Below are 16,019 nucleotides of genomic sequence, written 5' to 3' on the forward strand. Positions count from 1 at the left end.
ATGCCAGCATCACCAACAGAATAAAGAAAGAAGAGTGAATGGGTGCAGAAGATACCATTGAAAACATTGACACAACAGTCAAAGAAAATGCAAAATGCAAAGAGGTTCTAACCCAAAACATCCAGAAAATCCAGGACACAATGACAAGACCAAACCTAAGGACAATAATAGGTATAGAAGAGACCGAAGACTCACAACTTAAAGGGCCAGTAAATATCTTCAACAAAACTATAGAAGAAAACTTCCCTAACCTAAAGAAAAAGATGCCCATGAACATACAAGAAGCCTAAAAAAAAAAAACTCCAAATAGAATGAACCAGAAAAAATACTCCTCCCCTCACATAATAATCGAAACACAAAATGCACAAAACAAAGAATATTAAAGAGAGTAAGAAAAATCAGAATTACACCAGACTTCTCAACAGAAACTGTGAAAGCCAGAAGATCCTGGTCTCATACAGACCCTAAGAGAACACAAATGTCAGCACAGGCTACTATACCCAACAAAAGTCTCCATTAACATAGATGGAAAGACCAAGATATTCCATGACAAAAGAAAATTTGCACAATAGTTTTCCACAAATGAAGCCCTACAAAGGATAATAGATGGAAAACTCCAACACAAGAAGGGAAGCTACACCATAGAAAACAACAAACCCAGAGAAGATATCCACACAAACATAATTCCATTTCTAACAAGAAAAATGACAGGAAATAACAATCACTATTCCTTAGTATCTCTTAACATCATCGGACTCAATTCCCCAATAAAAAGACATAGATGAACAAACTGGATACATAAACAGGACCCAGCATTTTGCTGCATACAGGAAATGCACCTCACTGACAAACACAGAGACTCTCTCACAGTAAAAGGCTGGAAAATAATTTTCCAAGCAAATGTTCCCAAGAAACAAGCTGGAGTAACCATTTTAATATCAAATAAAATCAAATTTCAACCAAAAGCTATCAAAAAAAAAAAGCTAAGGAAGGACACTTCATACTCATCAAAGGAAAAATCTACCAAGAAGAACTATCAATTCTGAACATCTATGCTCCAAAGGAAAGGGCACCCAAATTCATAAAAGAAATTTTACTCTAGTCAAGCAAGTGAAAGATCTGTATTACAAGAACTTCCAGTCTCCTAAGAAAGAAATCAAACAAGATCTCAGAAGATGGAAAAATCTCCCATGTGCATGGTTTGGCAAGATTAATATAGTAAAAATGGCCATTTTGCCAAAAGCAATCTAGAGATTCAATGCAATTCCCATCAAAATTCCAACTCAATTCTTCATAGAGTTAGAGCAATTTGCAAATTCATTTGGAACAACAAAAAACCCAGGATAGCTAAAACTATACTCAACAATAAAAGAACTTCTGGGGGAATCACTAACCCTGAACTCAAGCAGTATTACAGAGCAATAGTGATAAAAACTGCGTGGTATTGGTACAGAGACCAGTGGAATAGAATTGAAGACCAAGAAATGAACCCACACACCTATGGTCACTTGATCTTTGACAAAGAAGCTAAAACCATCCAGTGGAAAAAAGATAGCATTTTCAACAAATGGTGCTGGTTCAACCGAAAGTCAGCATGTAGAAGAATGCAAATCAACCCATTCTTATCACCCCGTACAAAGCTCAAGTCCAAGTGGATAAAGGACCTCCACATCAAACCAGATACACTCAAACTAATAGAAAAAAGTGGGGAAGAGCCTAGAATACATGGACACTGGAGGAAATTTCCTGAACAGAACATCAATCGCTTATGCTCTAAGATCAAGAATCAACAAATGGGATCTCATAAAACTGCAAAGCTTCTGTAAGGGAAAGGACACTGTGGTTAGGACAAATCAACAACCAACAGATTGGGAAAAGATCTTTACCAATCCTATATCTGATAGAGGGCTAATATCCAATATATACAAAGAACTCAAGAAGTTAGACTCCAGAGAATCAAATACCCCTATTTTAAAAAAAATGGGGTACAGAGCTAAACAAAGAATTCTCAACTGAGGAATATCGAATGGCCAAGAAGCACCTAAAGAAATGTTCAACATCCTTAGTCACCAGGAAAATGCAAATCAAAACCCTGAGATCCCTCCTCACACCAGTCAGAATGGCTAAGATCAAAAACTCAGGTGACAGCAGATGCTGGCCAGGATGTGAAAGAATAGGAAAACTCCTCCATTGTTGGTGTGACTGAAAGCTGGTACAGCCACTCTGAAAATCAGTCTGCCAGTTCCTCAGAATATTGGACATAGTACTATCTGAGGACCCAGCTATACAACTCCTAGGCATACACCCAAAAGAAACTCCAACATATAACAAGGACACGTGCTCCACTATGTTCACAGCAGGCTTATTTATAATAGCCAGAAGCTGGAAAGGACCCAGATGTTCTTCCACAGAGGAATGGACACAGAAAATGTGGTACATTTTCACAATGAAATACTACTCAGCTATTAAAAACAATGACTTCATGAATTTCTTAGGCAAATGGATGGAACTAGAAAATATCCTCCTGAGTGAGGTAACCCAATCACAAAAGAACACACACGATATGCCCTCACTGATAAGTGGATATTAGCCCAAAGGCTTGGAATACTCAAGATACAATTTACAGACCACATGAAGCTCAAGAAAATGTAAGAGCAAAGTGTGGATGCTTCAGTCCTTCTTAGAAGGGGAAACAAAATACTCACTTGAGAAATACAGAGACAAAGTGTGGAGCAGAGACTGAAGGACAGACCATCCAGAGACTGCCCTATCTGAGGATCCAGACCATATACAGTCTCCAAACCCAGACACTATTATTGATGCGAAGAAGTGCATGCTGACAGGAGCCTGATATAACTGTCCATAGCCTGACAAATACAGAGGCAGATGCTCACAGCCAACCATTGGACTGAGAATGGGATCCCCAATGGAGGAGTTAAAGAAAGGACCGAAGGAGCTGAAGAGTTTGCCACCCCATAGGAAGAACAACAATATCAACCAAGCAAATACCCCAGAGCTCCCAGGGACTAAACCACCAACCAAAGAGTACACATGGAGTGACCCTTGGCTCCAGTCACATATGTAGCAGAGGATGGCTTTTTTGGACCTCTGTGGGAGGAAAGGCCCTTGTTCCTGTGAAGGCTTGACACCCCAGAGTAGGGGAGTGCCAGGGAGGGGAGGAGGGAGCGAGTTTGTGTGGGAGTGAATGGGGTAGGGGGCACCCTCATAGAAGCAGGGGCAATGGAAGGGGATAGGGGGTTGCCGGAGGGGAAACCAGGAAGGGGGATAACATTTAAAGTGTAAATAAAGAAAATATCCAAAAAATGAAAAGTAAATAAATAGATAAGATAATTTAAAATAGCATGAAAATACCCCCAAAATCCACAATTTCACTCCAGAATATGCAGCTCAGAGTGTCATCAACACACTGTGTTCCATAGTACAAATTTGGCTACATTTTTTAATCAAAGAGGGTGTATTTGAGCACAGATTTTCCTCCACCTGTTTTATTGTAAAATTGTTTAAGAGATGGTTGGTCTTTGAGACAGGGTCTTGTGTAGCACAGGCTAGTCTTAAATCACTATACATGCAAGAATGATTTTAACTTCTGACCCTTAGAGTGCTGAGATGACAGGTATGTGCCTCAGTCTCAGGTTTCGCAGTGCTAGGAATGACACCCAGAGCTTTGTGCATGCTACCGTACATGTTTATATGCTACAGCTGTCATTGCTACAGTCTACAGAATAGAGTAGTGACAATTGAGGCTGTCTGTCCTATAAAGTCAAATTTTGACCAATGTCTACCCCAGATCACTGATTTTCTAATTGTAATGAGCATACAGATCACCTACAGATTTATTCAAAAGCAAATTCTGGGCCAGGTATGGTGGCACAGGCCTGTATTTCCAGTACTCAGTGGGTTGAGGAAGGAGGATATGAAGTTCAAAATCATGCTTGGCTACAAACCAAGCTGGAGCATGCATATCTGTGCATATACATATGAAGATCAAAGGATAACATGTCATTCCTTGAACACCTCCCACATTTTGTTCGAGGCAGGGTCTCATCTCTCATTTGCCTGGAACTGGGCCAAGTGACCATGGGATGTCCCAAGTGAGTTCCAGGTATAGGCCTGTCTCCACTTCTCATCTCTCCACCACTGTGATCACAGTACACACCAACACATTGACTCCTCCAGATTAAAATTCTCACACTTAGGAGATGAGCTCTTTTCCCCACTACCCCACAGATCAGAAAGCAAATTCTGATTAAGCTACTGTGGAAGGGGTTCCTGAGTGGGGGGTGATAGCTTGAGGATTCCAATGTGAGAGAGAAACCAGATGAGGGCTGATGAGATGGCTTAATGAGCAAAGGGCTTGCTGCACAATCATGAGGACCTGAGTTCTAATCTCCAGAGCCCAGGTAAATACTGGATAGGTGTAGCAGACTACCTCTAATCCTGACCCTAGGAAGTGGAGACAAAGAATCCCCAGAACAAGCTGGATAGCTAGACTAACCAAAGAAGAGAGCTGTATATTCAAATGAGAGATCCAGCTTCAGAATATGATGGAGAGTGATCAAGGAAGACACCAGACTTCAACTTCTGTCCTCTACACACAACACACACACACACACACACACACACACACACACACACACACACACCACTCATACACTCACAGCAATTTGGATGTGTTCAGCCATCATAGTATATTGGAGAGACCTTGCAGGCAAAACAGAGGAATGTGGCCACATCAGTATCCTCCACAAGCTTCGTAGCTAGTCCTGGAAGTTATGGGCTGAAGGAGGTAGAAATTTCCATCCTGTCTTGATTGAACATATATTGATTGGATATACCTGAGGCAAAAAGGGAATTTTAGGCATTCATACCCAAAGAACTCTTTCGACATGGAAGGATGGATAGAGGAGATAAAGTAATGCATGACCATGGGATGTCCCAAAATTCTTCCCTAAAGCTATCATGAAACTGACACTACACCAACGGTCACCTGGGTACCCCAAAGTGTTAAGTAGGTTCCAGCTCTTACAACAGTGTTTCTAGGAACCCACATGGGAAGAATCATCTGTGCAGTGGTTCTCAGAAGGCAGAAGCGACAGTTGTGGTTAGAGCACTCAACACAGTGTTCATCAACACATCTTGAAAAGGTTCTGGACACTGATATGAGTTTCTTCTTTTGACATACTCATCTACTTGACCTTCTTCCTTGGCCCCACAGAAGGATCACAAAAAGAGACTTGTTCAAAATATATATATAGTGAATGAGTGTTTTCTATTCAGTTTCTATAACTATCATATATAAATAGCATTATTAAAAAGGAAAAAGGAAAAGGAAAGTCATAGTAAAGGGAAGTTATTTTGAAGTGAGAGGGCATGTCGCCTAAGCACATCAGCAAATCAGGAAATGTAAGACCTTTCTACACAATAAGGAAAAAAACAGGAGTTAACATTTGGTTGGTAAGTGAGTAAAAACTATACCAGGGGTGTACAGCTACACTAACTGAACGAGAAAACTCTGAGCTCTTGAGCTACATGTACAATGACTGAAATTTGGTCCTCAGACCATCTAAAGTGTGATAGTCTGTACTTTGTAGAGGAAGAAACAGATTCTTCCAAGCCATCTCCAAGCAGAGTATAGGGAAAGAGACGGAGATCTGAACTGTGAGTTATTAGACACAGGTTTGGGCCCAAGAGAAGGAATCAGTGAAACAGATTTAAAGGCAATGAGTTCTCCAACCCCAGGAGGATGGAAGTAACAACTGAATAACCACTCACCTGCAGACTCCAGGAGCCCCACCCATGCAGAACAAGTCTGGTTTTCAGATTTTATAAATCTAAGATATTTGCTAACAAGAACTTTTCCCAACCCTACTCGACGTTTTCCAGTGACAGGTACTAGCTGACTCCAACCACCTATTCTAGGAAGGCTTCCCTCCAGCCTTTCCAGTCATTCTTGAAAAATCCAATTCTCAAGGGAAGGGCTCTGTGGACTGATGTGTAGCTCTGTGTTCATGTGGGTCCTGAACAACTGGGATGGGGGCTGTCCCAAAAGCTGTTGTCTGTCTGTGGGATATGTTCTTCTAGCTGGGCTGCCCTGTCTGGCCTCAGTGGAGGAGGATGCACCTAAGCCCCCAGAGACTTGATGTGCCATGTTGGGGGGTGGGGAGGGATACCAAGGGTGGGTCTCCACCCTCTCAGAGGAGAAGGGAAGAGGTTGTAGAAAGCGGTATGGGGGAGGGGCAGTGATCAGTTGCCAGGAAGAATGACTCACCAGATCCTACCTCTCCCTGAAGATTCATAGGCAGTTAATCGATGCAAATGGGAGGGGAAAGGGGTTCACAAGTCTCCATCCTTCTGAGGATTGTTAAGGCAGTCAATAATTGTTAAGATAAGAGGGTTATGAGGCCCCACCTATTCTTAAGGATTTATAGGCAGTTAGTAGTTCCTGGGGGGAGGGGCTCATGAGGCCCTGCCCATCCCTGAGGATTGATAGGCAGTTAATGGCTGGGGGTTTGAGATGTCTTTTAGTTATGTACTACTCATGGGCAAATTGCTCCTGTTTCCTTAAACAAATCCTAACCCATGTTCCTGTAAGCAACCCCAATTAAATTCATTGGGTCACCAAAAACAAAGATATGAAATTAGAAGGACTCAATGGGAAAAAGACACTATCAGCACCATCAACACCATCAGCAGGAATGGGCAGGACCAAGAGAGCGTGATGGGAGGTATGATGAAAATACATAATATACATGTAGGGAAATGTCATAGCAAAACTCAATATTATGTTTAAATATATGCTGATAATAAAGCTTTTAAAGAAAAAAACAGGCCCAGTGGAAGGGGCCACACTTAACTCAAATCCAGTAAGGTAGTGGTTAGTCCTTACCCTGATTCATTAGGGTGACTGAGAACTAGCCCAGAATCCACATCTAATGTGGGGATGCTCCTGACTCCTGATGGCTCTCTCTGTCCAGGATCGTTCACAGCTCAGCCAAAGAACCAGAAAAGAGGTGCCGCCTGCCTCTACTAGCTCTCCCCAGAATTGTAGTTAGGGCCCTACAACTCAAAATCTAATTAAAGAAAACCCTTCTTGACTAAGAAACTGAAGAGGGGATGGGCTCTGCTATTCAGGAGAGAGCCTTATGTTGTGTGGTTATTTCTTCTGGCCAGTTGGAAGTGTATCTATCTGGTCCTCAGCGTCAACAATAAGAAGAGGAGAGTCATGTCAACATAAACACATGGGTACACAAAAAAAATTCATAAAAACACAAATTCACACAAACCTTCATACAAGAACATAAACACACAGAGACACATATATACAGACTACTAACCTGTTCCAGGAGTATGGGACCCTGATCCAAGACACAAAGAAGTCATCTCAACCAGGTACATCTGATCCCCTATCCCAAAACCCCCAAGATGACCTCCAAGTATTCAGGATTCAGACTCTCTAAGACATTATTTTCTCTGCTGGTATGGCTTACACTTTACTTCTTAGCTGGAAACAAAGGGAAGGCCAAAGATCATGAGTGAGTTGGAAAGGAGACAGTGAGTAGTTTTTTTTAAAAAAAAAAAAAAAAGATGAAGGATGAATGAGAGGTAGAAAAAGTGAGCAGAAATTAGTAATTAAATGTATAAAGAAATGAAAGGAGAATGGATAGATCAACAGATGGATGGAAACTGGAAAATATAAGGAGTAAAGATGTGGATGGGTGGATGTATGGGTGGATGGATGGAAGGGGTGATGAATAAGGGCTAAAGGACTAATGAATGGACAGATGAACAGGATGAATGATAAGTAAACATATTAATAGTTGGGTGAGAAGATACGTGGATGAATAGAATAATGGATGAAAGAATGTATAAAAAGAAGAATGAAGATGTCAATATGTAGATAGATGAACTAATAGAAGATGATAAAAGAGATAGATAGATAGATAGATAGATAGATAGATAGATAGATAGATAGATAAATAGATAGACAGACAGACAGACTGTTGGGAATTTTATTACTGTTAGGAAACACCATAGCCATAAACATTTTTTCTTTAAAATCTTTATTATCAGCATATATATAACATGTGGATGAATAGAAGATAGATAGATAGATAGATAGATAGATAGATAGATAGATAGATAGATAGATAGATAGATAGATAGGCAGGCAGGCAGGCAGGCAGGCAGGCAGACATAAGGGTCTTAAGGATTGATTCTACTGCAGTGATAAAACACAATAGCCATAAGCAAGTTGAGAAGGAAAGGTTGGTTTCAGCTTACAACTCTCAGGTCATGCTCCCATTGCTAAGGGAAGTCAGAGAAGGGAAGTCAAACAAGGCAGGAATCTGGAAGCAAAAGTTGATTCTCCACCGCAGAGGCCATGGGGGAATGCTGCAAGCTGGATTGGTTGCTCCTCGTGGTTTGATCACCTTGATTTCTTAAACACCCAGCACCACCTTCAGAGTGGCATCACCCACAGTGATAAAAGCTAGCCAGTACAGATAATAGATAGATAGATAGATAGATAGATAGCCAGGCAATGAGATAGATTGGTAAGATGTATGAAAAGATGAAGGTAGTGAAGGATAAGTTTGATGGATCAATAGATGGTGGATGGTGGATGGATGGATGGATGGGTGAGTGGGCAGGTGGATGGATGGGTGAATTGATGGATGAATGCATGCATGCATTGGTGCATAGATGGATGGGGTGGGTGGATGGTTATATGAGTAGATGGATGGATGGGTGAGTGGATGGATGGGTGGGATGATCAATGGATGAAAGATGAATAAATGAATAAATGAGTAGAAAATGAATATATAGATGGGAGAATGAATAGAAAGACATGAGTGGGTGAATAAAAATAAATACATATAAAAGAAGTAAACAGAGGGGCAGAGGGGTGGAAAGATGAGTTAACAGGTATAAAATGGGTGGGAATATGGAGGATGAATGGATGGATAGATGGATGGAAAAATCATTTGGATGGACTGATGGGTGGGTGGATGACGATGAGTGAAGAGATTAAGGGGTGACGATAAGTAACCCAAAGTTCAGATTTTAGGGGAAAGTAAAAAACTATAATATTATCCAATATGAGACCTCATCCCCTCTCTTTTTAGAGCTCAAGTCTAGGCTCCAGAAGATGGACCCACCCAGTGAGGGCAACTTCCTGCAAGATTGGTCCAACCCTAGTAACCAGTCAGAGTTAAGCCACCCATCCCTTATAGAAATCTGTGTTCAATTCTAATCATCCCTTTGCAAGTCTGGGTCTGACCAGAGGCAGCTCTCAGGGGGCTTCCCTGGCAAACTTCCCAACCTCAGCATAACAGGCTTGAGAGTTGGGATTTGATGCGCAGCTTGTGAGGCAGGGAAATCTGAGCCAGACCCTCAGACCTGTTACCTGGGACAGGGCAGGTCATACTCGGAGAAAATCCCATTGAACTCTCAGAGGAGGCCATTGATATACCTGAGTACCCTGGGGCATGGGATCCAGTGGGCACAGGTGACCACAGGCCACAACAAGTCTTTAGTTCTGGTCTTGTTCCCACATGCCTATCTAGGAAATGACAACCAAAGACAGTATCTGGGAAGGCAGCGTGAAAGGCCCTGTCAACTATTCGGTGGGACAAGGGCTCTGACTCCTGCAAGAACCTGGAGGAAGCAGATAAGCCAGGCCACCCTTGAGCCACCAGGCAGCCTGAGCAGCCTGGAATCCCAGAATCCACCGAATATGGTTTGAACAGACAGCCATGGCCACCAGGCAAAGGCAAGAATGAGTCAGCCCCTGAATGGGACTCCCCAGTCCAGGAAGACTTCCAGAGCAAGGCTTGCAAGGGCAACATCCGGGAACCACACATGGATGGTAACAAGCCAAATTGAAGTTTGAGCGCTTGCAGTTCAGCCCGTAGTACAGCATTCTCCTCCAGCAGCATGGCCAGCCTGCCTTCAATAGCCACATCATTGAGACGTCGCTTTTCTCGAGACCGCTTGGCTGCCTCGTTGTTCTTTCTCCGTTTCTCCCAGTAAACTGTGTCCTTCTTCTCTTCCGGCATGAACTCCCTTTGCCGGCGTGTGGTTGGACCCCTGCGAGTGCCCCAAAATACTTTGCTGGGTCCCTGATTGGGTATGCTCAAACCATCCACATTCATAGCTGCCTCGGTACCTAGAAAAGATTTTTTTAAAAGGTCTTGGACTAGAGACAGGAGGCTGACTCAAATGACTGCCATCCCTCTAATTGGTTCTGTGTCTACCAGCTCCACTGAATGGTCAGATGGAGCTCAGATTGGGCTGGGAACAAGGATCAATCAACAGAGGGATTTAATAAGGAGAAAGAAGCTTGGGAGAGGGAAGCTTGTCTAATGAGGCTGAGTCTGATTATGGTTAATAACACCTCAGTCATAGTAGAGATATGTTTGAGAGCTGCTTCTTCTGAGGACACAAGTTCCCTCCAAAGTGTTTTTCTTACCCCTGGGAAGATCAGTCTAGAACTTGGTAATAATCCCAGATCCAGAGGAAGACAGGAGGATGTACCTAGAAAGAGAGAACTTGTGACCACAGAGTTCCACTAGCCAAACTGAGGCTCAGAAAAATCAGGTGGTAGGGGCTGAGGGGCTGGCAATGCAGTTAAAGAGTTTGTCATGAGGCTAGCTTTGATGAGCCCCTGAGATACGTTGGGTAGGCCCAAGCAATACACATTCATAGCTGTCTCAGCATCAGAGACAGGAGTCTGACCCAAATGAGACCATGAGAGCAAGTGTGAGGCTTCAAAAAGAACAGTAGCACATGTGTTTAATCCTAGTACTTCTGTGGCAACAGGAAACAAAAGAATTCCTGGATGCTCCCAGGCCAGCTAGCCTAGCAGACACAGGGGCAGAACAAAAAGACCCTGTCTCAAACAAGATGAGGACCAGTACTCAGGTCAGACCACTTCTCTCCACAAATGCATCATGGCACCTCTCTCTCTATCTCTCTATCTCTCTCTCTCTCTCTCTCTCTCTCTCTCTCTCTCTCTCTGTGTGTGTGTGTGTGTGTGTGTGTGTGTGTGTGTGTGTGTCACACACAATCGTATACACCAAAAACAACACATTAAAACTAAAATAATAAAATCACCTAGATGGTACCCAGATTATAACTCAGAATCCATGGCCGTAATTTCACACCTGTCTGTCTACCCATCCAACCACCTGTCTGTCCATCAGGTCCACCCAAGACAACTGTCCACTCGTTACCCATCACCTCCCTTGTCTATTCACCACCTCCCATCCATCTCACCACCCAGTTTTACACTCAGCCATTGTGCCTGCCACTTTTTCACTTGTTCACAAACCCTGTACATCTTTTGTGGCCTGAAGGCACCCGTGAATTTCCTTGTGGTTGGAATCTATGTATGCATCTGTCTAGTGAGTATATAAACACACCTGCACATCCACCTGGGGACCAGAAGGTATCACACGTCTTCTTCCACCACTCCCCAACTATTCCTCTGAGATAGGATCTCTCCCTGAACTTGGGGCAGGTGTCTCTGATAGACTGAAAGCCAACCCTAGAACCCACAGGCTGGAATAAGATAAACCAACGCCTATCAGGTGTTCTATGACCCCCACATGTGCACTGTGGCATGTGCACAAACACACAAATAAACAGACCAGACGTATTAACATTTTTTTAAGAAAAAGGAAGGTGTTGGGCAGTGCATGCCTTTAATCCCAGCACTCAGAAGGCAGAGGTAGGCAGATCTCTGTGAGTTCAAGGCCAGTCTATCTACTAAGCAAGTATAGGACAGCCAGGACTCTGTTATACAGAGAGAGAGAGAGAGAGAGAGAGAGAGAGAGAGAGAGAGAGAGAGAGAGAGAGCGCATTATCTAGGTGTGCACTTATACTCCCAGCATCTTTGGAAACTGAGGTGGGAAGATCATTTCAGCCCTGGAATTTTAATCCAAAACATCATAGCCAAAACAACATATCAAAAACATAATATCCAGTGTTGTGGCACGCAGTATGACCGTAACTCCCACACTTGGGAGGAGGCCAAGGTAGGCAGATGATGCATTTGAGGACAGCATGAGTAACAGCATAGTGAGATATTGCTTCAAATAATATTAGTAGAAAACAAAGAGGGAAGGTGGAAGAGGAAAGAGAGGAGGAAGAAGGATGGAGAAAGAGAAGGAGAAAAAGAAGTAGCAGGAAGAGCAGTAGGAAGGGTAAGGAAGGAAGGAGAGAGAGAAGATAGGAGGGAAGAAGAAGGAGGAAGGGGAGGTGGGAAGTGGAAGGAAGGAGGAAGAAAGAGAAGATGGGAGGGAGAGAGAAGGAGGAAGGGAAGGAAGTGGAAGGAAGGGCAAGGGAGGAAGAAGGGAGAAGGAAAAGCAAAGGAGGAAAGAAAGGAAGAGTAGGAGAAGGAAGGGAAGATGAAGGGAAAGGGAAGAAGGGAGAGAAAAGGAAGATAAAAGGGAAATAATCAGGAAAGGGCAGAAAGAAAGGGAGGGAAGGAAAGAAGTTTCAAAGTATAAAAGGCAGCCATATCCAGCATGCCCATACAAAGCTGAGCAGGAAAAGATAGTCAAACAGAAGACAAGTCAGGCCAAGCTGAGCTGAACAGTGGGCTCTCATGCAAGCCCGTGAGGCAGGCCAGAGCTCCATCTCCCTACATGAATGCCTTCTGACTGGGGTTTGGTCTGAGCCCTCAACCACTGGTCCCTCCACCTCCACAGGAACCCAGATGTGGGCAGCAGATAGCTAGACTCCTGTGCTTCTTTAGCGAAGATGCAATGTGGGTTGGGCCTTCCTGTGGTCATAGCAGAGAAACTAACAGAGAAAGAGAGTGAGGTCACTCCTAGTGAAGGGGCCAAGGCAGGACAAGGAAACAGGAAAAGGGAACCCCACAGAACTCCACTCTGGTCTCCACAGCCTCTCTTGGTTGCAAACAAGCAAACCTCTGCTTGGTTTCCTGGAGTATCAGGAATCTTCTTCCCTCCAGAAGCAGACCGCCAGGCTAGGCACACTCCCAGCAAACAGAATATTTTGCTATGCTAAATCTACCTTCACTAATGGGCTTGTATCTTAGTGACAGACTGCTTACCCAGCATACAACATAAATGAAAAACCCACAACTATAATTCCAACACTCAGGAGGTAAGAATATGAGGCCAGCCTCAACCATAACAAGTTCAAGGACAGTCCGCAGCCACAGAGGAAGGAAAAAGAGTAGAGTAGAACGATGCTCACCAGAACCTAGAATGAGGGAGGATTAAGAAATGAGGGTTAACAGGTTAGGGCTGTACTAAGACTTTGAATGAACTTTACAATGAAGACATTAAATGGCTCAAAAAGTCAAAACTGACGATACCAGCCCTTCAACAAGAACAGAGGCAGGTATAAAAGAATCAGTAGGAGCTCTGATATTAGATAGATAGATAGATAGATAGATAGATAGATAGATAGATAGATAGATAGATAGATAGATAGATAGATAGATAGACAGATATATAGACAGATAGATAGACAGATAGGTATAATCAGTAGATAAAGGCTGGCTGGCAAGATGAGTCAGAAGATGAAGGCACTTGCCACCAAGTCTGATGACCTGAGTTCAATCCCCAAGAGTGCAAGGAGAGAACTGACTCCCACAAGTAACACAGGCATACTGTAGTGCACATGCGTGCATGCTACATTCAAGTATGCATTGCATTCACACATGTATACATTAAATAAATGTAATTTTATATTTTAAGTATACTAGAATGTTCTACATAAAATCAGGGTAGCTGGGAGGTGGCGCATGCCTTTAATCCCAGCACTCAGGAGGCAGAGGTAGGTGGGTCTCTGAGCTTGAAGCCAGCCTGGTCTACCAAGTGAGTTCCAGGACAGCCAGGGCTGTACAGAGAAATGCTGCCTGGGAAGAAACACAAAGGTAAGGCAGTGGTAGTGAGTACAACTGAATTGGTAGTAAGTATAAGTAATTGATAAGTAAGAGATACTTGCTTAGCAGAGAAGTATTTCAAAACAACTAGTAGAAAGGATTTTAAATGTTCAGAACACAAAGAAAGAAGGAATATAGAGCCAGAGCTGTTTCTTTGTGAGTAGGTCTGAAAACCTGAGTTCAAATCTCAAGAAAGCTAGGTATACATACACACATAACCCCACACAGGATGAAGGTAAGAGGCTTGCTGGGACTTGCTAGCTCTGAGCCTATGTCTAGGTTCAGTGAGAGCTTCTGTCTCAAAGGAAGAAGGCAGGGAAGAGCGGAGGACACCCAGCATCCTCCAGACTCTCCCACATGCATCTGTGCACATACCACACACATGTGCACACTGCACATGGGTGTAACAGTATCCCTGAACAGATCAATACTCAATATGATGTATGACTCAGTGGTAAAGGTACTTGCTGCCAAGCCTGATGATATGAGTTGGATCCCCAAAGCCCACATGGTAGGAGAGAACCAACTCCCACAAGTTGTCCTCTGATTTCCACACACATGCTGTGGCATACATGTACACAAGCACACACACACTAAATATGATTTTTAAAAGTATAGCATACTCTACAAATATGTGTAATTATTATTATACATAACATACTTACATAGCTATTTAAATTTTCTTTTTTAAATATCTTATTACCATTCCATTGTTTAATGTGTATGGGTGTTTCGACTACATGTAAGTCTGTGTATTCTATGTATCTATCCCTGGTGTGCGTGAATGCTAGAAAAGAGCACTGGATCAACTAGAATTGGAGTTACAGTTTGGTTATGAGTTGCCATTTGAGTGCTGGGAATTGAACCTAGATTGGTAGAAGAGTAGCCAGTGCTCTTACCCAGTGAGCCATTTCTGCATCCCCTCGATTTAATTTTTTTTATTCAAAAGAAAAGTAACTGCTTTAACCAGATTCCTATTCGCTTAGCCAGGTGTTCTAAGGAAATTCAGGTCACTTCAGATGTTTCCAAAGCCTTGTGTGCAAAATGGAGGGAATAGCAGTCCCAAACCCGTACTGGCTGTGTTTAGGAAAAAAAAAATACAGGATTTTTTATTATTTAAACAGATGCTAACTTTAATGATATATAAAAAATACATCTGAATTGAAAAGAATGAAAACATTTGAATGGAAACATTGGCAGGTGCATGGTCTGCCATTTTCAATTTTTGCTGTGAGTATGTACTTTGTTATTCCTGTATCACTGGGGCATTTGTTAATGCCAAAAACAATGAAGGCCAAAATGTGGATGCTCCCACTCCTTCTTAAAAGGGGGAACAAAAATACCCATAGGAGGGGATAGGGAGGCAAAGTTTAGAGCAGAAACTGAATGAACGGCCATTCAGAGCCTGCCCCACATGTGGCCCATACATATACAGCCACCCAATTAGGTAAGATGGATGAAGCTAAGAAGTGCAGGCTGACAGGAACCGGGTATAGATCTCTCCTGAGAGACACATCCAGAGCATGTCCAATACAGAGGTCAATGCTAGCAGCAAACCACTGAACTGAGAATGGGACCCCCTTTGGAGGAATTAGAGAAAGGACTGAAAGAGCTGAAGGGGCTTGCAACCCCATAAGAACATCAATGCCAACCAACCAGAGTTTCCAGGGACTAAACCAATACACATGGACTGACCCTGGGCTCTAACCCTATAACAGAGAATAGCCTTGTTGGGGCACCAGTAGAAGGGGAAGCCCTTGGTCCTGCCAAGGTTGGACCCCCAGTGCAGGGAAATGTCGGGAGGATGGGAAAGGGGGGTGGAAGGGAGAAATACCCTTATGGGGGAGGGGAGGGGATAGGGGACTTATGGACAGGAAACCGGGAAAGGGAATAACATTTGAAATTTAAATAAAGAAATATATACAATGAAAATAAATTTAAAAAATGAAGCCCAATCCCAATATGGTAAAAACATTGAAGTTCTCCCCACAATTCACAAAACAGAAAATGTGTTTGTGAAATGCTATCTGAAGTAAGTGATATACTTGGACATGCCAAAGCCTTCGATGTATAGAGGAAG

General features: G+C 43.0%; 1 protein-coding gene across 1 annotated transcript; it reads right to left on the minus strand.

Annotated features, from left to right (window-relative positions):
• Positions 1 to 9,341: 9,341 nt before the first annotated feature.
• On the minus strand, positions 9,342 to 10,172 carry Nfilz (NFIL3 like basic leucine zipper). The gene has a single exon (NM_001401230.1). It carries the CDS (start codon positions 10,170 to 10,172, stop codon positions 9,342 to 9,344), a length of 831 nt encoding a protein of 276 aa, NP_001388159.1.
• Positions 10,173 to 16,019: the final 5,847 nt, after the last annotated feature.

Source organism: Rattus norvegicus, chromosome 7 (genome assembly GCF_036323735.1).
Source record: "Rattus norvegicus strain BN/NHsdMcwi chromosome 7, GRCr8, whole genome shotgun sequence".
Classification (NCBI taxonomy): Eukaryota; Metazoa; Chordata; class Mammalia; order Rodentia; family Muridae; genus Rattus; species Rattus norvegicus.